At 41.7% G+C, this 27094-nt stretch overlaps 1 protein-coding gene across 13 annotated transcripts in view; it reads right to left on the bottom strand.

Moving 5' to 3' along the window:
* SPATS2L (spermatogenesis associated serine rich 2 like) overlaps positions 1-27094 on the bottom strand; it is a 172456-nt gene that overhangs the window by 3196 nt on the left and 142166 nt on the right. For 9 of the 13 annotated variants that reach the window (XM_055290165.2, XM_063644912.1, XM_055290161.1 and 6 more), the window contains 4 exons: positions 15422-15480; positions 7916-8025; positions 5289-5391; positions 2261-2481 (listed from right to left, as the gene is read on the bottom strand). In XM_055290165.2, the coding sequence (XP_055146140.1) occupies positions 2261-2481; positions 5289-5391; positions 7916-8025; positions 15422-15480 (493 nt within the window). The remainder of the gene's footprint in view (positions 1-2260; positions 2482-5288; positions 5392-7915; positions 8026-15421; positions 15481-27094) is intronic. The other 4 variants (XM_063644909.1, XM_063644910.1, XM_063644906.1 and 1 more) reach the window with 1 other exon arrangement.

Below are 27094 nucleotides of genomic sequence, written 5' to 3'. Positions count from 1 at the left end.
ATGTCATCAGGACCTTCTGAGGCTGTGTCACGGGTGCATGTCCTCAACCTTGGCAAAATAAACTTTCTAAGTTATCTGAGACCTGTCTCAGATTTTCGGGGTTCACACACCATACGTCTGAATACTGTCTTTTCCTATCTCTGGCTCCATCCCACATTGTAAGGGGGACTTGCACACACGAATGTGGACATTCCAGCCTGCACACCTAAGCATCGCCTCCACTCCCACCCTTCAGGCGGATGGGTGTGCAAACTGGCAGTGTCATTCATCTTCAAGATGATGTATACAGGAAAGTGGTCCAGGCAGATCCTGTGAGCAGGCTTGCACCCGGGAAGAGTAACCCAGGATCTCGAGTGCTGACTGGCAAGCATGCTTCAGAACAAAGAGTGTAGATTCCAGTGGCCCTGTCTCCTTGGTCTCTCCGATTCCTTACTCTGTAGAGAGGGCCATGGCTGCGGAAGGGTCAAGAAGGATTACTTGAAAACACAGGGCCCAGTCCAAGGGCCCTTCTTGCCTGGGTCTACAGTGTTCTGACTTAGATATTTGAGTGGATTTCAACTTAAATGAGCCATTACCTAAATTGCTAAACCAGAGAACTGAAAAAGTATCTACATAGATAGTACTTAATCTGGCCTCCTTTGTTTTTAAAGAAATTATGAAAAAGGGAAACTCTTAGACTAAATTTTAGACTTAATTATTAGCATGGTATTTAATAACGAACAGAGAGGCCAGGCATGGTGGCTCATGCCTGTAATCTCAGCACTTTGGGAGGCTGAAGCAGGTGGATCGCTCGAGCCCAGGAATTTGACAGCAACATGACAAAACCCCATCTCTACAAAAATTATACAAAAAAATTTAGTCAGGCATGGTGGCACGTGCCTGTAGTCCCAGCTACCCTGCAGGCTGAGCCTGGTGGATTGTTTAAGCCCAGGAGGTTGAGGCTGCAGTGGGCCGAGATTGTGCCACAAAAAAAAAAAAAAAAAAGAAAAAAAAAGAAAAAAACTGTGAAGATATATTTAGACTTACAAGTAAAAACAGATTTGATTATGATCTTTAACTAATGAGATTATAACATGCTCCTTGTCAAAGTGCTATCTTAAAGCTCATGAAGACTTCAGGGCCTGAGGAAACACCTGTCAATATCATTAATAAGAATTCTCAAAGGCTGAGACAGCAAAACCCAACAAGACACCTGTTAGAAAACCAGCATTTTAAAAGACTTACAAAAAAAAAAAAAAAAAAAAAAGAAAGACTTTTTCTTGGAAATGATAAAAGGTATCTTAGGTATCTTTATAGCATGCCCAACTTCTATATCATCAGATCCTTTTTTTTTTGAGATGGAGTCTCACTCTGTTGCCCAGGCTGCCCTGCAACCTCTGCCTCCTGGGTTCAAGCGATTCTCCTGCCTCAGCCTCCCAAGTAACTGGGGTTACAGGCACCCACCACCATGCCTGGCTAAATTTTGTGTTTTTAGTAGAGATGGGGTTTCACCACATTGGCCAGGCTGGTCTCAAACTCCTGACCTCAAGTGATCTGCCCACCTTGGCCTCCCAAAGTGCTGGGATTATAGGAGTGAGCCAATGCACCCGGCAGATCCCAATTTTTTGTTAATTCTCTAAGGATAAGGGGAAAATCACCTCCAAAAGATACAGTGGAGAAACAGAAGGAGAGAAGGAAGATTGTTCTTCGGACACTTGTGTCTTTAGACGTCATAGAAGATAAGAATGAAGAATGCCATTTTGAAATGTATTTTCCTTACTGAAATCCCAAGAGAAGAGAAGACTGCACTAACTTTAGCCTTTTGTTGATCAGCTAAACATAAGTGGGGATTAAAATATCTTAAAAAACAAATGCCAGATTTCCTCTCATTAGTAGTTTCAGTGGCCAGGTTCTGAGTCTTGTTCCCGAGTCTCTGTGGGTCCCTTCCACATGTGGACTGGTTTCGGGGCCCCAGGGATGGTGGCAGTCCTAGCTATGAGAAGAGCCGTGTCACTTGGGTGGACTCTCCTCACGCGGTCAAGAGTGTATGCAGGCCACTTCCTCCACGTGGGAAAGCACCTGGGAGGCATGGAGGAGAGTGACCAGGGGAGTTCTCAACAGGCCAGTTGGGCAGTGCTGCTGGGTGGGGAGTGGGTGAGGGCAGGTGGCGGGAGCCTGAGTGTGACCCCAGGAGGCCTAGAATCTAGTAGTTGCTGTTTTCTTCCTCTGGAAACAGGGTTTTTTTTTTTTCCCCTGGCACCCTGCACCAGTGTCTGCTTACCTGCTTGTTGGCCGGCATGGCCTGGTGAGAGGGGTCGGTGGTGCTGGGGAGACTGCTCACCATTTTGGGGTTTGCCGCTTTGCCTTCAGAGGGCTTATTGTGAGTGGATGATTTTCGGGAAAAGTTACTCTGTTTCCCAGAGGTTGCTGCGTGCGCATTCAGCAGAGGCAGCAGGGAGCTGCAGGGAGTTCTTGAGGAATAGTTGTTCTTTGGATGTGTAACTGCAATAAGAAAGTGCTCAGTGTTACGAGCTGCACCTCCAACACTGCTGCCTCAGTAACCCATTAGGAAGCGCAAGAAGATGAAGAAACTGGCCAGGAGCGCCACAAAAACATTAAAAAGTTTTCTTTTGAAAGATGTTATTTGAAAGGGCATCTTGGTGCTTAAGAGAACAACCAAATTTCTCTTGTGGGAATCACTGAACTGTGATTACAGCATAATCATCCAAGTTGGGAGACATTTGTAGGAAATAAGACATATCTGACCAACTTAAATATTATTCTTTAGGTCAAGAACCACCAAGGGAAAAGAGATAATGAAACCTCAAGGTTCCCTCTCTGGCCCTGTCTGCAAATGCACTCTGCCTCGTAGAGTCCCCATTACCAAACCTGTTCTCACTTCCCTGATCAGTTCCCTGGACCAACTGGTACTGCAGACACAGAAAGACTGGGAGCTATGCGGACACTCTGGTCTGTCAGATCCACGATGTTCTGAGAACTTGGGAATGGGGTGATGTTGGATGTTAGGAATTCTGTTACTCTGGGTCATGCATATCCCCCAAACACAGGGCCAGGCCCGCCAGCCCCTAAGGCATCTTGTAAATTTCATTAGTGCTCCGTTATCACACCTTTAATCAGCCCCGTTTTCGGCAGCCTCACTGCAGATGTGCACCACTTCCAAGGTTACAGGCAAGGCAGGCTGATCAGGCAGACACCCGTCAGAGCTCAGGGCTCAGGGCTCAGGCAGGTCTGCTCAGCGTTTATTATGACCATTCCCGCTGGTTTTGAAAGTGGTGGTTTCTGCTGGGATGATTTCTATGTGATTACACTGAATCGGAACTGGAGGGAATCAATTCAAGGATAAAGCCACGACTTCTCTCTCACAGTTCACCAGAATCTGACTGCCAGCTAGACCTTTCTTTGATGCTTAAAACTGTCACCAATTTTTGAAAGCAATTTTGTCTGCTCCCTTCATTGGATCAGATTTAAACCCAGGGTTCTGCTAGAGGATTAGGCGGGACCAGTAGGAATCACAATACAGGAGAAATGGAAAGGCCAGGGACGCATCCCCAGTCCCTTCAGTGTACTGGGAAGGTGTGACAGCAAGCTGGGGCTGTCCAAATGTGACCAGGGGATTTCCGTGGCTCCTGTGCTCACCAGATTCAGTTTCATGGGGTCATTACTGTCTGCAGATCAGGGTCCACTATTTCCGGTTCAGTACCTGTGGGTTCTCAATGTGCTCTCAACAAAGCTGAGAAGGAAGGGCCTTTGGATGATTACGGTGTCTGTCTTTCAGAATGGACACCTGGAATTTGGTAAGGGACCATTTCTCCCACTAGATGGCACTTGAAGTGCTCAGGAGGAAAGGAGGTGAAGGGGCACCTCTCCATCGCCCCTGAGATCGGTGACAGGGCATCACTCAGCATCACTGTCTTGCTCATTGAGGGCTGAAGTGGAAAGGAGGGTGGGCAGTTCCGTTTTTTAGAGGTAGGGCAAAAGCTGGGGATAGAGAATGGCAAATAGGTAGATTCTTTCATAAGGAAGAGTACGGGGGGAACAATAATTTTTAAAAATGTAGTCAGAAAATCAAAAAATTGGCAAGGATGTGTGGATAAGGATGCTCGCAGCAGTGTTATTTAATTAATTAATTTATTTATTTTTTGAGATGGAGTCTCGCTCTGTCGCCCAGGCTGGAGTGCAGTGGTGCGATCTCCACTGACTTCAATCTCTACCTCCCAGGTCCAGGTTCAAGTGATTCTCCTGCCTCAGCCTCCCAAGTAGTTGGGCTTACAGGCACCTGCCACCAGGCCCAGCTAATTTTTGTATTTTTAGTAGAGATGGGGGTTTTACCATGTTGGCCAGGCTGGCCTCGAACTCCTGGCCTCAGGTGATGAGAGTGTTATTTTAATGGTGAAAAACTGGAGGCAATCTAAATGCAGCAACCAGAAAACCGGTGACATCTATTATATTTAGAGAAATGACTGGTTAAATATATTGATATGAAAAAATGTCTACCATAGATTGTGAAGTGATAAAAGCAAATTGTGTTACTATATATGTATGCAGTGTAGTATAGTATAGTTAATTATATCATAATAGGATGTGCAGCCAAATCTTAATTTTTCAGCTAACTGCGAGGCTGTGGGTTTCCACGTCATTGACTAGTCCTTTCCTCTTTGAGGCCGTCCTTAAAGCCGCTTCAGTGCTCATTCCCACCTCCCCTTGTGGGTGGGCTGGTGTAGGGGGAAAATATAGCAGCCAATTTTGTTGCACATTAGCTGCTCTAATTAAGGCTTAATAGGGAACAAGACTAAAGCTAATGGCTGAGTGAAGTCTTTCATTATCTGCAGCCTCACTCAGCACGGAGAACCAAGGGCGGAGGCTCAGGGCACTGCTGAGGGGCTCGCACAACAGCTGGGCCCTGCACAACAATAGCTGATTGTTCCCAGACATGTTAGGAAGACTCACTCTCTGCCTAACGAATTTCTGTAGAACCAGGGCTGTTTGAAATCAGAGAAGCAGTTTAACTGGCAGTGCTTAATAAAAGTTTGCAAAAGGTATAAACTAGTTGACCTGTTCTGTTCCACTTAATAAATCCTGGGGCGTTACTGATGGGCAGTGGCATTTGAAGACTCTAAGTTCAAATCTCGACATTTCTGGTGACTTGTGTCATGAGCTTAGATCGTTAAATCTCTTTAGACTTCATGTTAGCCCCCTGGGGGGACTGCACACCTGACATTTCCAATAGCAACTCCAAATAGCACCAAGGTTACTCACACAGAATTACTTAGCAAATATGCAAAACTCACTTTCTCCGCAGAGCATGATTTGGGCCTTCAGCTGTTCGATGTCACAGGAGAACCGGGCAGCTTTCCCGAGCTCCTCGTCATATTTACGCTCGCTGACAAAGTGCTGGAGGAAAGAGATGGAAAGCAGGAACCCTATGATTACAGAAATGACTGAGGCACCCCATGGATGCGTTCACTCTGCTCTTCCGGTGTCCACTGCAGTGCTGACCTGGTGGGGATCTTTCCAGCCCTGTTGCTGGGAGGCTCCACGCTCAGTCTTAGTGCTGACCTGGCTAGGGAATGAGCATCTTCCTGCCTGGGGAATATTTGAGGGGCCTGTGTTTCTCTTGTTTGGGCCTACATGGAATGTGTGTCTGACTCATCTATTTAACCTTTTAGCACCCCTCGCCCTCCTAGTAATTTTCTGAATTGCATTCTGGCAGGGTCTTCTGAGTTTGGCCAAGTGCCTGCTAAGGTATTAACCATCAAGAGAAAACATGTCGCCCTTCCTAGACCCCCATTCCTATTTTAATAGGGAACCGGGATGTCCGCAAAGCCTTTAGTGTCTGGAAAATATAATTTTAAATGGCAGAATTTCAAGTGCTGTGAAGAGAAGTGAGAAAGAGATTATTTTTCAATTCATTTAAAATTAAGATCTATGTGTAGAAGACATGGTGAGAAATAACAGAAATAACTGTGACTCAAGTCCCTTCTTGAGTTTACCAGGGAGTTTAGCAATGGCAAGGAAAACAGATACCATTAACTACAATACAAGGTGGAATGTGGTTGGTGCTTTAGGAATATAAAAGAGGAAGAAATTATTTCCTACTGAGGGCAATGCGGAAAGAGTTATGTAAGAGGGAACATTGAAAAAATCATTGAACACTTACAAGGCAATGGGCAAATTCTTACCAGATAATCTCATTTCATCTGATTACAGTATTATGAAGTCAGTACTATTATTACCTCTGTTTTACAGATGGGGGAATTGGGGTTCTAAGAATCTAAGAGAACACATAACTTATCCAAGGTCACAGAAGTAGAAAATTTTGCAGCTGGACTGTTTCACTCCAAACCCTGTGCTACTATTTTATGATGGGTGGCGTTTTGATAGGCAGAAATGAAACTCCGAAGATGAGTTGATTTCAATAGATCAGGAAGCTAGCAATTTTGTATTTCTTACTTGATGTTCTAACAAGCTGGGATTTTTGTAGAGAGAGATGGAAGTTGGAATATATATTGAAGTCCAGTTGCGAATTTCTTTCTGAGGGGAAGGAGATAAACTGGGGAAACCAGATCTGCTTTGGGAGTTTAAGTCTGGTCTTAGTGGAGTACGAGCTGGAGGGGGACAGTGTAGGCAGACAGACTAGTGTGGAGGCCACTGCAATTGGCTGGGTGGGAGGCCACAAAGGCCAGAGCAGAGAAGGTGAGGAGGGAAAGGCCACTGATGCCCTCAGCACCCTCGGATGAGGTCCTCTTCCCCATGGGGCCCGCTTTCATCCCCAACCAGGAGGGAGGGAGTTGAAAAGTCACTTGCCACTGTCTATCATTGCCAAGCAGTTTTATGCCCCAATTTGCAATCTTACTTTCAAAGCTAGCAGCAGCTGTGTCTTGTAACCACTCTAGTTTCCTGGAAGTGGGTAAGAAGCTGGAAGGCGTGTGTATGTGTGTGTGTGTGTGTGTGTGTGTATGTGTGTGTGTGTGTTTAGTATACTGGGTGGAAAAGTGGATAAGGGGAATTTTAAAATTTCTTCCTATTTTGTTGTAAATACTTATACTTGCCTTCCTGGTAACTATTTCCCCTTCTGGTAACTGTACCCTGATGCAGTTTCAAAGATCCATAGTCTTGCTGGGTCTGGCGATCAAGATGTCACACCCTCTCTGGGCCAAATGATGTACATGACCCAAGTGGAGGCCAATCAGAGCCTCTCTCTTAGGGATCCGAGCCAAGTGGGGTGGTACAGGGCTGATGGTCCCATGACAGTCTAGTGATTACTGCTTCTTTTTTCACCAGAGCCACCCCAGTTCCTACCTAATTGTTGAGCTGAGCCTTCAGACAGGGCTCTGCTTTGCTGAGCTATACTCACATCCTGTCAAATTCTACTTGTCCTTGAGGTTAGCCATGGTCAGTTTCTGTTGCTTGTCAATGAAGAAATCTAATAAATACATATTTATGGGTAGTATTCTTAATAAAAATGCAACTAAACTAGAAAAGAATATAGGAAAGAAATCTCTACAGACTGCATGCTTTCTAATCTTCACCATTACACTACGTTCATGCTTCGTGTGTGTGTATATACCTGTGGATGTGTTTATATGCATACATATAAATCACACTGGGTGAAAATAATATCCCCCATCCCAGCTATAATTCATGGCCAAGTTACTTTATTTGGGTCTGTCTCTACTGACTGACAAAATAGCCTGTACCTCACCTTTGGAGTAACACATTCCTTCAAAGCACATTACACTTAAAGACAGTGATTATGTGGGTCTTCCCCCTTCTGTGTTCTCTATTTCCACCCTGTGGAAGAGAGCTGGGTGTAGATGTTAGATCCTCAGAGAGCAGAACTCTGTGGATGCAAAACAAACATAATGGGGATCAGCTCTCTGGCTCAGGGTTCAGGCTGTGATATTTTAGAACTGACCTTAATTTCTGCCCTGAGTTCGGCCAGCTGCATCTCTGCCATCTGACTGGCAAGGTCAGTGAGTCTCTTTAGTTCTTCTGCTTTCTTCTGACGAGCAGTCAGGATTTCCACTGCCAAATAAGGAGGAGTCATATATTAGGGCCAGAGGTTGAAACATATTAAATAACCTAATTTCTTGGAATCAGTTCTCACTCCACAGATTGATTGCTTTGTTGGACCACGACTGTGTTTTCTGAGTTGGTCATGGAGGTGGGTTCACCCTCTGTACCTATTATCAACCAACCAGTTCCTCCTGTCCTACTCCACCAATCCCCAAGCCAAACACAGTCCCTTCTGATTCACTGTACACTCCCACTCTACATTTTCTCCATTGGTGTCTGACCTCACTTACAGAATTTAGACTTTTGAAATCTGTTACTCCGAACAACGATCTCTGAAAAACAACACTTATTAAAACCCTCTCTGAGTGATACTGCAAAGACAGGAAGTCTACTAAACAGAAATCATTCTATATGTGCTGCACTATTAAACTTTAACAGCAGCAGCCCTCTTGAACTTTAACACATACTCACTTAGGGTGACTAGCTGTGTTATTGGAATCTGACATAAAAATCTAACTTTATTAGTTTTTTTGTGAGCCAAAAATGTCTCTGCTTTTGATACTCTGCAGATATGTTTCCATTCAGCAAAGAAACAGAAGTTCTACCCCAGAGTGTCTTAGGTCTTTCTATAAGTGTCCCCAATGGAAAAATTTCAAGAGTGAGTTAGGCTAGCTAGAACTAGATTCGTGTGAATTTTTTAGCACCTGCACACATAGACAAGACACTGGGGAGTACTCTGGCTCCAACATTTTCACACATCTTCAGATGAACTAAAGGTTCAAATAGATGTAGTAGCCTATCGGTTGATTTGTGTCTGTGTGTGTCTGTGTGTGTATACACGTGTTTCCCAAAAGATTACGGTGCTCAGAAGCAATCAATACAAACACACAGGATGAGATTTAAATATGAAGCTGGATCTTTCAATAGATAGACTTGTGGCTCTCTAATTCGACTCATATGAATTGCCTTCATTTCTTTGGGATGAGCATTTTGAGTTATAAGAAAAAGTGTTCATCTAAGATGACATGCATGTCGGACTCACATTCTATGCTTGGCTGAACAAGGATCAACTGCTTTATTAGACCAGATTCACAGCACACATGCAGGTCCAAACAATATGATTTCTGATTTTAAGAGTTCTTATTATTCAAAATATCAAAAGATAGTCACTGCAAAAGCCCAAAAAGAAGTACAGAATCCATCCAGAGTTAAGATTCCCTGCAAATCATAAACCATTTTTTAGACGGACTGAAAGTCATTATCTTCTTTTTTTTTGAGACGGGGTCTCACTCTTTCATCCAGGCTGGAGTGCCGTGGTGTGATCTCGGCTCACTGCAAGCTCCGCCTCCCCAGTTCACACCATTCTCCTGCCTCAGCCTCCCGAGTAGCTGGGACTACAGGCGCCCACCACCATGCCTGGCTAATTTTTTGTATATTTAGTAGAGACGGGGTTTTACCGTGTTAGCCATGATGGTCTTGATCTCCTGACCTTGTGATCTGCCTGCCTCGGCCTCCCAAAGTGCTGGATTACAGGCGTGAGCCACCGCGCCCGGCCCCAAGACATCATCTTTTTATGCTGATATCAATGTTGAGATGTTAATAATTAGTCTATAACTCATACAGGTTTATCATCTGCCAAACTATGCTAATCATGCTTTGATTATTTAACTGGGGCTCCCCCTGGCCCCCATTTACAATACCATGTGGCTGGGCAGACAGATCTGTGCCTAATAGTCTTTCTGAATACAGAGGAGCTAGTGAAAAACTTGTCTAAATGATGAGAGTGAAAGGAAGTTTCATCTCAATGTAGACAACATATTGCTGAATGATGTCTCAGGACACCCAGTGGGACCAAAGGTCACAAAAAGGTGGCTCACTATCATTTTCAGCCAGAGTACATATGTCTTGTTTGGTCCACACATTACGTTTACAAATTAATTGCCCACATTTAAAAATTAGAAGATTCCATTTGAAAGCTGGCTCTCTAGCATCTCTTAAAGTACTGGAATTTCTGGCCACAGTTGGTCAACATTCCTACATGGTGACAAGGGGCTGAAGCCAAGAAGCCACTGCCCTCTTTAGATGGAGTCGGGTGCCCAGTGTGCCATGGTTTCCCCCTGCCCCATTTGGCCCTATCTGTTTCCTGCGAGCATCTCCAGTCATTCTCAGGACTATGGTGTGAACTGCACTATGTAGTTCTTTGTGTCCATGGCACCTAGTGCCTGCTTGGTACCCAAGGGGTATGCAATATGCCTGCTGAGTGAAGAATTCAATGAATGAATTAATCTATTACTTAAAGGGAATATCTAAAGAAGGATGGAAGTTCCTTTTCTACAGGGGTCACTTAAGACTGTTTAGTATCCATACCTTTGACTGGTTATGTTGTTGGCCATTATAATTCAATATATGGATGGGACTAACATCTGCAGCATGAGAAAACAATTCAAGTAGGAATATGAAATGAAGTATGTTCTTCTTGCAAACTAAAATTAAAAAAATTAATTCTGTGCCAGGCACAGTGGCTCACACCTGTTATCTTAGCACTTTGGGAGGCTGAGGCAGGAGGATTGCTTGACTCAGGAGTTCAGGACCTGCCTGGGCAACAAAGCAAGACCCTGTCTCATCAAAATAATAATAATAATAATAATAATAATAATAATAATAATAATAATAAATCTGAAGGCCCAGACTTGAAAAGCAGCTAGTAAAGGGGTCATTAGGCCCTCAGTGATGACACAGTCCAACAGATCTGACTTTTCTTCATGGATCATTTGTGAGACTCGTGACAATTAGGGGCCATTGTTCTTTTTGATTAAGTAGAACTTGGGCATTCATACCAAACAAAATATTTTATAGAAATAGATATAAATGGGCCCTAAAATAGGAATGCAGGTGCAAGATCACCAATAAATTCTGTTTACACTCATGCCAATGTGCATGGAAACGCATTTTACATATAGTCTCATTAACATTTCAAAGCCTTTCATTATGAAAAAAGCCTTAAAACTTGAGATCTAAAGCCAATATTCTTTGGCTGGAGGGGGTGAACGTTTTCACCTCAAAAACATCAATCACACAAACAAAAAACGAAAACAGATCAGATTTTAAGCTTCATTGATCCTGTAATTTGCAATAGAATAATAATTATGTTTTGGAAGCACCATGCTTTCAGAAATCTGTAGAGGAAGACAATTCTGTACAGCTTAAGTTTTCACTGCATTCAAGACTTAATTAATATTATGTATGTATAAACAGCAACTGGTAAGCTGAAATCCACTTTCTCAATAGGATTTATAAACTCCTTCAAGTTTTTGAAACACATTGGAAGCTTGCTCATATTATCTGAACCATAGAAAATCTTAAGGCTTCTCAAAACAATAACCCTCAGCAGAAAATATACTTAAAATCCCAAGGTGGGAGCCAGGGGCCAGGAGCCAGAGAAGTGGCTCTTTAAGCACAAAGATTCTTTGGAATACTTTTTATTCCTTAAAAGTTCTCGTGAATTTTGCATTCTACTTCATAATTTGTTTGTGTTACTATGAATTTACAAAGTAATGTTTTCTTCCCGTATCTCTAGTGAACTTGACACCTGTGCTTACCTGGGTATAAGCATGAAGTTTGAGACCCTAGCACTACAACACACCTGGTTTCTTCTTCTGTAAAATCTGTGTAGGAACTGATCACATCTTGTAGGGGTATTGTGGAAATAAATGGAATAACATATGTGAGGTGTTTCGTATAGTATACTCAAAATGCTAACTCTAAATATTATTGATAAAGTGAGATCTCTTCATCTAGAATATACTTCCTCTTTTTTGCAATTAGATGAATGTTCACTAATATTCGTTCCCACAGTCTACAGATACTGATTTATTTACAATGACTCATTTAACAAATATTTATGAAGTACCTGCAGTCTTCTCAGCACTGGGTTAGGTGCCATGAGGGATTTAGGAGCTTCTGTTATAATTGAGGAAATATGATTTATAATGTCTACAGGAAATGTAAAGTGTGAAAAATACTCGAGACCACAGAGAACCAAGTTAAAGATGATGGTTGTAAAGACAGTTCTGTAGTTAGTGGGGAGAAATTCCATGGTTCTTTCTATCTGTGGAGAAGACATAGTGTTGATACAGGCTTGTCATTTGAGAGATGCAACAGAACCCCTGATCTCCATTTTTTGACTGTAATATGAGGGGGTTGGGGTAATTTACTAATAAGAACTCTTCCCTTTTTGCACACATATTGTGTCAGGCTCTGTGCTAAGTGCCTGACATGTATTTTTTCGTTTTATCTTTACAATAACTACTTGAGATGGATATTATTATTGTTGTTGTTATTATTATTTTTAATACAGGGTCTCTCTCTGTTACCCAGGCTGGAGTGTAATGGCATGATCATAGCTTGCTGCAGCCTTAAACTCCTGGGCTCAAGTGATTCTCCCCTCTCACCCTCTAGAATAGCTAGAACTATGGGCACATGCCACCACACGTGGCTATTTTATTTTTTTAGAAATGGGGTCTTACTATGTTGCCCAGGCTGGTCTTGAACTCTTGGCCTCAAGCAATCCTCCTGCCTTGGTCTCCCAAAGGGTCTGAGATTATATGTGTGAGCCATCGCCAGGGCCTAAGGAATATTAGACTTTGAGAAGTCAACAACATGGTTCAGGGACACACAGCCAGTTAGAGATGGAGGTTGGACTTGAACTCAGTTCTGCCTACCTCGAAAGCATGCAAATAGGCTTCCCCAGGGCTGAGGTTAGTTCAAAAACCAGGACCTGCTGTACGCATTACTGAAGTTAGGTGAACCCTGTTAACCAATCTGGCAGTTTCAGCTAGCCTGAAAGCTTGGTGAGTGCAGGCTCTACATTTGTCTGCTTGCTGTTTATCCTGGACACAAGGAAGCCCATGTGTTTACTGACTGAGTATGTTTTTAAAATGGGATGCTCTCCAGAGATGTTCCAAATTCCACAGGTCTTGGCATCAAACACTATCATGTCTCAAGAAGGAAAAATGAGTACATGAAACCCGAGGTCTTTTCTTGACCTCTAAGAAAGTGATGATGTTCTAGTGACTTTCCATTTTGGTTCAAGAGGATCATTTGTGTCTGTGTTGGTTGTTAGCATTTTTATCATTAGGACATGAAACTGAAGTAAGCTATACTTGAGAAGTAGGGAAAATCCCAAGTTGTGTATATAATCTACTTTTACTGAAGATGTCAACAAATTTCATAAGAATAAAATAATTTCACAATCAAAGAGATTGTTTAACTACCTAAATAGTCCATAGCTTCACCCTGGATCACATTAGTTTCATTTAACAAAGCTTGCTGTATTTCAGGATTCTAAAATGTTGCTTACAATTATTTAGATGCCTGACTAAAGGAGGTCTGAAATGAATAACAAAATAATTTAGAAAACTGTGTAACAAAAATAACGATAGCTATTTTCCATAAAATGACACTTGAATTATGGCCTAGGTCCAGACAAGAAAAATAAAACAGAATGAAGAATCTGGTCTGATCTTTCATTCTGGCAAAAGAAAGACATCACATCAAAGGTAAAGGGATTTCACTGAAATCTGGTTAGGGGCACAGACTGCCATTTATCCAATTCATCTTTGGGTAAAGATGAGGAATTTAAAATGCCTAGGAGACAAGGATTGTAAAACTAAATCCCAGTTGAAAAATAGGGTTTTAGGGGCCCCATTAACACAGCAAACTAAATTCAATAATAAGAGAGGGCCTCACACATTCACTTGTGGTTTGATGTTGAATCTGACTAAGTAATCTTGTCTTTGTTGAAATTTCCAACTCATGAGCCTCAGTCTATTTAAGACGGTAATTCTTCTCTACTACTCAAGTAACTTTACCACAGTGGAAAGGTTTAGAAATCAGCATAAAGAAAATAAAACAAGTCAAACCCAGAATGTTAATATTTTATGTTAAATTTAGGATTAAGTTTTGCAATGATCAAGATAATTTGAGCATGTTCATTATTTAAACAGAGAATTTCGTACATTAAACAATCTGATTTGTGATTTTCAATTTAAAATACGGAATTGATTTTCTTTTGCGGTTTTCAGTTGGCAGGTTGGTCAGTGTATTTGACGAAGTTCACGAACAGAACTGGAGTATTTTAAGAAAACTGTTTAGGCCAGGTGCGATGGCTCAAGCTTGTCATCTCAGCACTTTGGGAGGCCAAGGTGGGTGGATCACAAGGTCAGGAGATCGAGACCATCCTGGCTAACATGGTGAAACCCCATCTCTACTAAAAACTCAAAAAATTAGCCGGGCGTGGTGGCAGGCGCCTGTAATCCCAGCTACTCAGGAGGCTGAGGCAGGAGAATAGTGTGAACCTGGGAGGCGGAGCTTGCAGTGAGCAGAGATGGCGCCACTGCACTCCAGCCTGGGCGACAGAGCGAGACTCCGTAAACAAACAAACAAACAAACAAAAAAACTGTTTAGTGTATCTTTAATTTTGAATTATTAATCTTATTATTATTTTTTTTTGAGATGGAGTCTTGCTCTGTCACCTAGGCTGGAGTGCAGTGGCGCAATCTCAGCTCACTGCAAGCTGTGCCTCCCGGGTTCACACCATTCTCCTGCCTCAGCCTCCTGAGTAGCTGGGACTACAGGTGCCCGCCACTATGCCCGACTAATTTTTTATTTTTGTATTTTTAGTAGAGATGGGGTTTCACCGTGTTAGCCATGATGGTCTCGATCTCCTGACCTCGTGTTCCATTACAGGCGTGAGCCACCGCGCCTGGCCTTGAATTATTAATCTTATAAGAGTTGCTTAAAAGCTTAGGAACACTTTGCTTGTTAGGTTTGTGAGTTTGCCTTGTCTGACATCTGAAGCCCTTAAGACAAATCAGATATATTAAATTTATATATGTAATTAAAAATGTTGAGGGGAATTTAAGTAATTAAGTTTCAAATGCGACTACTTTTCTAGGAAAATTTAATATGATAAACTTAATTGAACCTAAAAAAGAACTAGTAAAAATGATGATGGGATTTATAAGTTTTAAAGAGTTCAAATTGTCTTAAAATCTAATACTAAATTCAATGTCATTTTAAATCCAATTAACTATAAGTTCTTTATGTGCACAAACATCCCTTTGGACTTTAGAAAACTCAACTGACACCTATTATGTACTGAGTGTCCATCCTGCCATGCACTCACCTGTATGAGGTGAGTGTTGCAACTGTATCCTTTTGCCAGATGATGTAAATGAGGCTTCCAGGGGCTAAGTGACATGCCTAAGGTTACAGAGTTCATGAGCCAAAATTTCAGCATAAATTTTAGGACCCTGTTCAGAATCCGATATCATTGTCAGTCTGACTATGGATTGCTTCTGATTGGGAAGCTCCTAATCAAAATAACCATGTGTTGTCTACTTACTGGCTTCTTCTTTAACTTTATCCATTTCTGCCATTAATGAAACTTCTTTGTCAATGATGCTGGGGAAAAACAAAAACAAAAACAAAAGCAAAGAATGCTTAATCAAAGATAAACTTTTAATAAGCACTGAAAGTAAAAGAAAAATTATTTTCATTAAACAAAATACAAAATTACCATAAATATTTCTATGCTACAATGCCAGCAGTACACTCTGCCTCTCCAAAAAATGAGGCAACATGGAAGGGATGTTCCCAAGGATTACATAGTGACATCTGCTGATTAAATCATTGTCAACAAACCTAAAAAAAAAGTCTTTTAGACTTTCAGAATTGTGCTGCTTTGAATTTAAATTTGGGAATATTTTTGTCCTATGCATTCCAAAGTTCCAAAACAATATAATAAGTATTTGAAAAGCTGGCACTTAGGTCCTTAAGAACTGTATTTCCCAGTGTCTCTGTGCTCCACCCTGAGAGATTCTCGCTGGGAGGGAAGGAGATGGCCCAGTTCTGCTGCAGATGGTCCTGGGACCATACTTTGAGAAATATGGTCTGGGCCAATCCATCCACATGCTCAACAACATGAGTCTCTGCCTTTTTCATTCTCCCGAGTAAGCATTTCAAGGTTCTAATGAACTTTTCCTCGTATTTCATTTATTTTTTGGTTAGTCCTTTGAAAAGATATTACCTGCATAAAGCTAACAATGATCTGTCCCAAAGTTTGCTTCTCTCCTATCCCATCCCAACCCCCAGTTCTCTAGTTCCCCTCCCAGAAGTAATGCATCATGACAAATTCCTTATATGTCCTTTTACAGATTTTTATGCAGGAAGGAGTGAAGAGAGGTTTTAGCAAAAAGGCAGGGAGCTGTGCAGGGTGAAGAGCCTGGGGAAAATCCCCAGGGTGGGTGAGCACAGATGTCAGATTCTCTTTATATTTTTAGTTTAGTCATAATATTTAAATATATATCTTTAAAATATAAGGACTTCTGGGGACCACAATAATTTACTATAGCACCTATAAAACATTCACAATAATTTAATGTTATCAAATATCTACTTAGTATTCACATTTCCCCAACTGTCCCATAAATCTTTTTTTTTTTTTAACAGTGTGTTAAAACCAGGATCTAAACAAGCCCTGTTCATTCCAATTGGTTGACTGACTCTTACATCTGTTTTAATCCAGAGGTTCCCTCTCATCTGTTTTCCCATCCCCTTTGCAATTTATTTGTTGAAGAAATTAGGTTGTTTATCCTGAGGAGTTGTGCAAAGCCTGAATTTTGCTGATTACATCTCCATGGTGTTATTTAGCCTGTTCTTTTGTATTTCCTATAAATTGTATTAGATGTAGAAATTTGATTAGATTCAGGTTTTATTTTCTTAGGAGGAACACTTGATAAGTGTATTGTGTCATTATGTGTGTGCTGATGGAAGTATACACGATATGAACTACTCCACCTGAAAAAAAATCAGACTGAGTTTAATCAAATTTCTACATCTAAAATGGCAAATTTATAGGAAATACAAAAGACATCTCTCTTTTTTATGATCTTAGCAGCCAATGATGATCATTGCCTAGATTTATAGGGTTTGCAAAATTGAGATATTCACATTCTATCGCTCCTTCTTCATTTATTTCCTGGAATTCTTCCATAAAGAGAAACTTTATCAATGATTTGGTTATCATGAAGTATAGTTTGCATAGGTCAGGTAGGATGAATGCTTGATTCTCCCCTTTCATTTTCAAAATGATAGTTGGTTCCTTAGCATCCTTCAAAGGTAATCAAGAAGATTTTTTTGCTTGTTTGTATATTTTAATTATACACATTAATTATAAACTCATATTTAATGTGCTTCAAAACACTGTTATCATCTTTATTACTCTCAGATTGTTCCATCACATGGACTTTTTCTTCTCTGTCAGATGTACTTTTGCAATTTAAAGTGTGTTGAAAATTTACTTCCTCTGAAAAATTTTGCAGTATTTGTCAAAGAAAGAAGTGACTTCTGGGATATATCTATAGCAGTTTGGGGGCTCCTCAAGTAGACTGTGCAACCTAAATACTTGAAGAGTAAAGGACTGTGTGCTGAGGAACTCAGCTCTTCCCAACCAGGAAATCCTAGTGGAAAGGACTAATTGCACAGTGCATGGCATGTTCTCCAGAACTGGGCTCTAAGCCTAGTCCCTCGACTGTAGACAACATCGGCCAGCCCCATGACACACATGGCTTACGGTCACTGGATATGATCACTTTGGTGTAACAAACATATCAGGACGCCTGTCCTTTATCTATTAACGTAACATAGGTATGTCAATGTGTTTTAAATATAGGAAATGCACAATACAAAAAGGTGTACAGTGAGAAGGAACTCTTTATTCCATCTCTGCCCCAACTTACTCAGTTCCCCTCCCTGGAGGTCTCCAATGTGACAAGTTCTTGCATTTCCAGAGACTGTCTATGTAATCAACCAGCACATATTCAGTAATTGTATGAAATGCCGGGTTGAGTCAATAGGCTTTGTGCTCCTGTGATTATGAGCTTCTCTGCCAAGTTCACAAACATAGCCATGACAGAGGCATCTGTGTGTGTGTGTATGTATGTTTTCATTATTTACAACCTTCTTAGAGAGGGGCACTGCTATGTTACTTTAGGGAAACAAAGACTGTTCGAGACAAGCTGCTGGGGAGATATGGGGAGAATCTACAGATGTGGAGCCAGACGCCCAAACTATAAATATGTGGTTAAGCTACTCTGCTTGAGGACATGTTTTGAATTTTTATCCCTTACAGAAAGGGAAGAGAGAAGAGACAAAAGTCAGCACGACGACATTCTTTGTGGAAGAGCTGAGAAGGATGTGAGAGGACCTGCCAGGACTCATTGGGGAAATAGTGAAAAGCAGATAGAGAGGAAAGAAAATGACGACGGCAAGAAGAAGAAATTAGGATTCCCTTCCCTGAATCAACTAGAAGCCTTTATAAATGGAGTCCCCAGGTTTGGAGAGCATGCCCAGCACACACTAAGGGAAATACTGCTGCATATGACACAAGACTGGCACGTCCTCAGATGCCCAGTGGAGGGGAGAGGAGCAGACTGCAGGCAAAGCAGAGGTCCTGGAGGCTTGGGAATCCTCCTGCCTGTGTGTGGGGTTGGTGGAATGGTGTGGGCAAGGGCCTTTGCTAATTTATCAGCTACAAGACCGTCGTAACACTTTTGTTGATCAAATTTGTTAACATAATTTTGTGCCCAGAGAATTTACAAGATGGACATTTGGGGTATAATACATGTCCCCAGGTCTGACACATATTAAACAAAGCTGGGTATTTATATACAATGGTTAGTTCAGACCTTCTGGGCTAGCAACAGGAGGGAAGAGGTTTACACAATAAATTGTTAATCTGCTTAATGCACACATTTGAGGATGTGAAAGAGCCTGTGAAGTTGGCATCAAACCAGGCTTCCGTTCCTCTGGGTATTTCCATAGAAGATAGTCTGCAAACATCGTAGTAATTCAAGCTCTGCTATCTATGGGTGGCTGCTTTCAAAACTCATGTGCACAAAGGCAAGCCAGTGATCTCTGCTGACTCAGGACCCAGCTTGGAGCTGATAAACAGATGCAAACCAAGATCAGGGGCCAGCCCAGGGCAGATAAACCCGGCCTGCCCTTGAGAATCTCAATGTGTAGACCTGAGAGTTCCTTGAGTTTTGCTTTCCAGGCAGTAGGCTTGTCAAGGGAAGAATAATGGTGGGAAGTGGATGTGGAGGAAGTAGCAAAGCCAGCCTGTCCTTTGGCAGGCTGTCAGACAGTGAGGAGCCAGCCTCACATCGAGTGAGTGCCAGACTAAAAGAAGGTCAAAGAGGAAAGACCATGCCTAAATCCTTCTAAATGCCCACAAAGCCTGGGGTGTCTGGGTGTGTCATATCCAGTTTTGGGAGTAATTTCATCGGTGCCATTTCCACGTTCTGTGGAATCTTCTTAGAGGTACCAGGACAGAGATAGACACGTGTGGGTAGTCAAGTGCGGCTTGACAACTCTGCAGGCTGGATAAGGACAGAGGGCACTTGGCAAAGCCCTGGTATAGAGTTACCAGATATGGAGGGAGGAGCGAGTCCCTTGGAGAAGAATGACAATTAGGGAGTTGATGAGTCACAGAAGAATCACAGACAGTATCATGAACCACATTCCTACTGTGGAAGCTGCAAGGTCACACACTTGCTTTCGAGGTATACCTCTGCAGACACGTATCAGCCCTCAGTTGCCTCAAAATGTGAGCTGATCACTTTCTGAGTGCAGATGGTGGGCCAGGCACATTAGGTAGACTGCCAGTGCCTTCCTGGAATGATCTCATCTAAGCTTCCTGACATCCCAGGAGGAGCGAGCCTGGCTTTCTCCTTGCCACAGGGGCTTGAAACAAGCCCCTCCCTCTGCCTTGAAGACAACTCTTCTGCTTAACCTTGCTTCTCTTCATCTAATCAGCTCTGAGTCCTCCTTCAGGTCTTTGCTTAATCGTCACTTCCTTAGAGAGCTCTGACTGAGTTTTTAAAAACTTCTGTTCAATTTCATGGTCTTAGACTATTATGGGTTGCTCAACAAAAATTTCTTGATAGTGATGAATATAAGGGAAGACAACATATTCATTTTTCTGTGGCATAACAATAATGAAACTTACTAACTAGTACATTGTGGTGCTTGCATATACATCACATTTATGCAAAACTTTATATAATTTTGGTCACTGATGGAATTTAATCATTTGAGACATAAGCTTATGAGTAAAGGTGTCATGATACTCACCAAACACACAAGGTTTGGCTGAGTCAAAACAGGCAGTTTGCAAACTATGGTGGTTTAATTACTGAAATTTGTTCTCCCACCACTGATCATCTGAAATGCTAAGTTCTGAATGTTTTTGCTTTTCAACAGTGATCCCGAGTACTTGACAGAAATACATAACTCTTTAATTGGCTTTCCACTGGCCACTAAAAGTTTTCTAAATGGTTGGGTAAAGCCCTCTGGAGGGCACCAGTCACATCAAACGTGTTCTACATAAACAGAGCTCCCAAAAATCCACGCGGACCTCACATGTTTCAGATGTGCCCTTTCTCCTTCTAAAAACACATCTTCTCATTTTAGCCAAACTGCCTGGATAGTAAAATTTTATTTTGTTGCCATAAAAAAGCTTTTATTATCAAAGCAATAAGGTGTAAGGAGGAGATTACCATGGCAAAGACTTTACAGTTTATTATATAGTTAATCACAGAGATAAAGTGTCATTCTATAAAAATGTTTCCACTGTCTTGATTCCTTTCTATAGAGGACTGACAATAACAATAATGAAAAGAATCAGAAGGCCTCTTTAGTAATAGATTTATCATTTTCTGCCCTGTGAAAGGCTCTTTAAATTTGGAGATGGAGGCATTGAGTGACAAAACTGATTCATTTGGAAGCTTGGGTGAGTCATGTCAGGCCCAGTGTTCTTCAAAAATAAAGATGCCACCACAGAGAGGCAGCCACAGGACCACCAATGTGGTTGATGAGCTGGAGAGCAGACCCTGCTGGTAGATACTGAGGAATGAAAGCAGAATTTCAAAGGGGAGGTGAAGAACTCAATCTGTAACAACAGCCAGAGTTAGATGTTAAAGAGTTAAAACCAGGCCACATTCCATCTTCCATGCATTTGCCTCAGGGAGACTAGAGTGAGAGGAATTGTGGGGGACCATCTGATCCCAGACAATTTTGCTGCAGAACCTTCTTGTGGGGAAAGTACGTCAGCTGGAGCTTCCTTAACTCATCATCTGCCAAGCCGACAATTGCAGGATGGGAGCATGGGGAGGGAGGCAGGCCCAGCAGGAGGAGCACGCAGTAGAGAGAGAAGGTGGGAACTGCTGGAGAGAAAGGATGCTATGAATGCTAATGAATATTTCAGACTTCCTGGCCTCTACAAAATAGCACAAAGCATGCCAAAGGCTGATAAGCCCTACAGCCAGGCTTCCCTGCATAAAGAATGTCCATTTCTTTCACTAAAAAGAAAAGAGTGGTACAAAAACATCTCTCTCCACTGTGGGCTCTGCTTCTTCTTAATGCAAATGAATAAGAACTGTGACCAACAGTTCTAACATCCCCTGAGAGGGATGTCAGCTGGGCTGATAGCCTAGTAGTGTCCACTGACCACCACGTGGGCCTTGAGCTGGGAAGCTACAGTTGCCCCGTACTAGCTAGCACTTAGCATCTGTGTTCCTTCCCTTAAATTTTGCCCACTAGTTGCAAGGCAGGAAAACTTCCTTTATACATTTAAGGCCTAATGTACTGTTCCCATGAGTACCATTTCTAGTCCAACTCCCCAAGTATTACCAGCAATTATTGGGCCCAGGGCAAAGCTAGTCAGGGGTTTCAGCTCACCAATTTCTCAACTGTTGCAGCTGTCAACAAAGATTCTTCCCTGGCTTGACAGCCACAAATGCAGCAAGACTGTATGGTTCTTTATTCCCAGGGTCAGGAGGCCTGGCAGCCCTAACTGTAAAGGGCACTCACACTCCTGCACACTGCCAATTCCCGGCTCTTCCTTGCTCTTCTGCTCCCCATCCTGTCCTCTCTCCTGTACCCTCTATGCTGGTTACTGGTGTCATCTCTCACCCAGTGTCCATGGCTCCTCTTCCTTCACTTCTCACATGGTTACATCCTCGGAAGTCTACCCCAGAAATGTCTGTCTGTCCCACGCACCTCTCCACTTCCACTGACTCTTATTTAACCCTGAGCACATTACCAAGTCCTTGGCTATTTGTTGTTTATTGTTACACTGCTGGAATTCCCGGGTCTCTCACCTTCCACTCTGTATATATTTGCATTTAGGTTTTATAACAACCTGAATTCTTTTCAAAACTGGAAAATAATAATAGATTTTTTTTTTCGAAATGCAGCACTGGTGACAAATTGGTCCTTCTAAAGATTTATTGGATTTAACAGTGCTATTTGGTAAACATATAAAACACTGCATACATGTCCACAGCATGTAGACTGGGGTTAGCACACAACCCTTTGAAAGGCTGCCTACTAATCACGCCCATCCGGAAAATACAGTGGGGGTGCCTCAAGCATGAACCACACTCAACATACAAAGCAAAGTCAAAATCCATCTGACTGTCAATGAACATCAATGACTATACTCAATTGCCAATCAGGCTGACATTTTATTTCTACTACTTTTATGAGAGTCAATACAATGTGTTAATATTGTTTAGTCTGCGTATTTTATGTTGGAATCACACAATGATTTGAAATCATGGTTAATAAATTGTTCATCATACTCTCTGAGGTGCATTTCTGGAATGAGACACAGATTTAGTATAAGGACTAACTCTCAACACTAATAATATCTTGGAGTTCTTCAAAAAGGACATAATTAATCAAAAAATACAGAGATTTCTTTTTCTTATTGGATTTTTTTAAATGACAGAATAGCATAATCCCATAGTATGGAAATCCTACAACATTAAATGTTCAACTGAAAAATCTATATTCCTCTGTTTAGAAACTGTATATATGACTTTGATGAACAATAGAAATTTTTATCTTTGCTAATTACTTATTAGTTCAGTTTCTTTTCATGGAGGTCACTATTCAGGGAAAGTAACTTGACTCAAGTATTTCAGTGTCTTTGACTATAAAAGTGCTGACTCCTCCGCTTCCCCTTTTAAAGTTACATCTGCCAGGCGCAGTGGCTCACGCCTATAATCCCAGCACTTTGGGAGGGCGAGGCAGGCAGATCACCTCAGGTCAGGAGTTCAAGACCAGCCTGGCCAACATGGTGAAACCCCATCTCTACTAAAAAACTGGAAAATATTAGAAAGCAGGAAAAAATGAAACAAATTTCAAAATAAAACAAAATAAAGCAAAATGCCTCTTTGTCTCAAGCACAAAATAGAGCCAACCACTCTGATCACTGTTGTATTTCCTTCCAAAAAAAAAAAAAAAAAGAAAACTGTGGGGGCAAGTGGAAGGGCGTTTATGTAGATGCCATCATGGTTGCTGAACATAAATAACAGGAACAGAAACTGGAAGAAACTGATATAGTACAAGAAGTGCCAGAAATGCTGGCCCACTTTCAACCCAAGGCAGCCAGGCCTAGCCTCCTCTGCTCCTGGCCTCCACGCAGGCTCTCCCCCACAATCGCAGGTGCTGTTACTGCCCATGGTAAGGCCCTACCCTAGTCCAGGCTTCCAAAGTGGAGCATGAATACAATATTAAATTTTATGTACTCACTTGTTATTCTAAGTAGGCTTTCCTCATCTTTAGTATACAGATTAACAGTAGTACACATGTATAATTTATAAATGAACTTTCTGATTTGAGAGGGATGTGCTTAAAATTCATTTATTGATGGAGTGAGACCATCATCATTAGTTTTATTAATTTTTTTTTGAGACAGGGTCTGGCTCTGTTGCCCAGGTTGGAGTGCAGCGGTGTGGGTGTGATGCTGGCTCACTGCAAACTCCGCCTCCTGGGCTCAGGCGATCCTTCTACCTCAGCCTGCGGAGTAGCTGGGACCGCAGATCTACACCACCACACCCAGCTAATTTTTGTAATTTTTGGTAGAGACAGGGTTTTTCCATGTTGTCCAGGTTGGTCTTGAACTCCTGGCCTCAAGCAATCCTCCCACCTTGGCCTCCCAAAGTGCTGGAATAACAGGTGTGAGCCACCGTGCCCAGCCGAGACCATCATTATTGATGGAAGGAGGGTACTTCTCCCTGAGCACACTATGTTCTTTCTTGCCTCTGGTTCTTTGTGTTGCTTCTTCTGCATGGAATCTTCTTTCTTCCTTCTCCATCTGGCAAATTTCTAGTCTTCCTTCAAGATCCTGCTCAAAGGTCACCTCTGCAATGGAACCTTTCTTAATGAGCCAGGTAGAGTTGATTTTCCCTTCCCCCAGCTCCATTCCAGCTTGTTTACATCTGCAGCCACTAGTACATGGGCTTTTTTTTAGGAAAAAGGCTGTCTTTATCCCTCAGTCTTTCTAGAAGTGCTCCTTCAAGTGTGATCTGCAGACCACCTACATTTGTACCCACTACACTCATTGAGTGGAAGATTCTTGGGTGCCACCCAACATCCACAGAATCAGAATATCTGGAAATGGGGCCCTGATGCTCCTCGTGCACTCAAATGTTTGAAAAGTAGTGGCTTGACACACATTCATCTATCTATTAAGTGGATGAATGAAGAAAGGGGAAGAGAGAGGTAGAGAAGGCATGGCAAGACAAGAAAGGGGAAGGGGAGAGAGCTGTTTTGGTGGCAACTGTGACATTCAGAAGTGGGTGTCCCTTTGCCTTACTTCTCTCTTCATCAAGTAATAAAAAGTAGAAGTGGTGATGAACTATTCCTATCCCATAGCTGGAATCCACTGCATGCTAAATAAACAGAAAGTTGGAAGGGATAACTTATTGCCAGTGTCTTAGTGTAGAGGAAAAGAAATTTCCCAAATGCTACTCTGGAAGAGAATCAACCTTAAGTGAACATCTCTTAAGGGCCAGGCTAGTGATTTTCTAGAATGATGTGACAGATACATTACTTATATATGAATTTTCACAAAACCCCTAGAAAGTGATAACAGTACTCCTGCTTTGTAGCTGAGAAGGAGTTAAAAAAACTCAACCAGGTTCAGAGCTAGAATATGTAGAGATGAGATTTAAACCTTATTCTATCTAACTCCACATCCCGTGCCTCCTAATTAAGTGGTTAATAAACCTTGGAAAATGTGTCTTTTATTAGAATATGGCCTGGTAAGAATCAAGAGTTTATAGTCACTAGAAGCAGCATGTAGTATACATATAAGGAATTCTATTTTATTGGCTTCACGTACAGCCTTTCTATATGATTTGTTGCTGACTTAGCTGACAAACTGCCCAAAATAACTCCTTAGTCTCACTGTACCAGTCCAAAAAACAGAAATAAGCTCCAAGACGCATTCTGAAATTGTAATTTAGGACTCACTTTTTAGTATTATAATGTATTTTATATTTATACTAAGATATAAGAACAAATTCATCTTCTTTTTTCTAGTGAAAATAGACTATATTGCATATATATTTTTTAAAAGACCATACTCTAGTATCCTATGGGAATGTGTAGATAGAACAATTTGCTTATTTCCTCTTTATTTTTCTATTTTATGATGAAAACAAACAATTCCTTTTCAGAAGTACATTCTCGGGCTGGTCGATTGGTAAGCTTTCATCTGCTGAAAAGATTCAGAAATCTTTTCCGATTTCAGGCTGAAATTAGAACCAATTTCTTGTCTTCCAGCTCTTATTGTGGGCCTTTATTCTGCAAAGAAGGCTGCAGTGCCAGCAGAGCTGACTGCCAGTGCCAAGTGTGTGACTGACATAACGTATGGAGGTAATCCACACATGTAGCTCAGGAAGGCTATTAATAAGAGGTGCTATTTATGCTGGTTTCCTGGGGACTATACCTAAACTGAAAAGGCCAGTTCAGTACTTTTTGTATTTATCAACCTGCTCTTCCTTCATGTCAACTGATTCACTCAGTCCTTGCAAAGGCCCTGGGGAAACATCTATTGCAGAGGAAAACCTCACTGAGGAAAGAAAATAGGAAAAGAGAAGCTTTCACCTCCAAAGAGTGAGCTACACCTATTTAGAAAGACACATATTCACAAACGAGGCAAGATTTGAAATATACTGCACTACAGGGACTTGCCTTAGTCACAAAGTCATGGGAACCTTGAGTTTCTCCATGTTATATGGGTATTTGCCCTTTTCACAATTTCAGAATAGATCCTGGAGCTTATTTCGGTTTATTGGACTGGTGCAGAGTGAGGAAAAGGAGTCATTTTGGGCAATTTGTCAGCTAGACAGCAACGGAAACCATACATATGGCTCTCTTGAGGCATAAATATATTTATTAGCCTCTTCCATTATTGTCTCTTGGTGTTCCTTGCAAGTAAATGTCCATCCCTATACTCTCTGTTTCTTTAGCTTCTGGCATAATATTGAATATTGGGGGTGGGGAGAAAAAAGTTTAATTTTCTTTCTATGGTGCTTTGTGCAAGTCACAAGCAGTTGAACACTTAGAAAAACTACTTAATGAGAAGGAAAGGGATTAGTCAGAAAGTCTGTTTTGTATAGATTTTGATCAATGCAAGGATTGTATTCATTTCCAGAGCAGAAAGAGATAGAGCCCTTTTATTAAATGTCTTTTAAAACAAAACATTAAAAAACACAATTCAAACACTTGATTTTATTAAAAACAAAACCAAAAACACACTGAACTCTTATGATTTTGTTGTTGTTGTTGTTTTGTTTGTTTTTGTTGTTTAGACAGTGTCTTGTTCTGTCACCCAGGCTGGAGTGTGGTGGCATGATCTCAGCTCACTGCAACCTCTGCCTCCCAGGTTCAAGTGATTCTCCTGCCTCAGCTTCCTGAGTAGCTGGGATTGCAGGCATGTGCCACCACACCGGGCTAATTTTTGTATTTTTAGTAGAGACAGGGTTTAGCCATGTTGTCCAGGATGGTCTCGAATTCCTGACCTCAAGAGATCTACCTGCCTCAGCCTCCCAAAGTGCTGGGATTACAGGTGTGGGCCACCATGCCCACCCATTTGTTTGTTTTTGAGACAGGGTCTTTCTCTGTTGCCCAGCCTGGAGTATAATGGCGTGATCACAGCTTA

Source organism: Symphalangus syndactylus, chromosome 8 (genome assembly GCF_028878055.3).
Source record: "Symphalangus syndactylus isolate Jambi chromosome 8, NHGRI_mSymSyn1-v2.1_pri, whole genome shotgun sequence".
Taxonomy (NCBI): domain Eukaryota; kingdom Metazoa; phylum Chordata; class Mammalia; order Primates; family Hylobatidae; genus Symphalangus; species Symphalangus syndactylus.
Note: the sequence above shows the minus strand (reverse complement) of the source record. Positions and strands in the feature narration are given on the sequence as shown.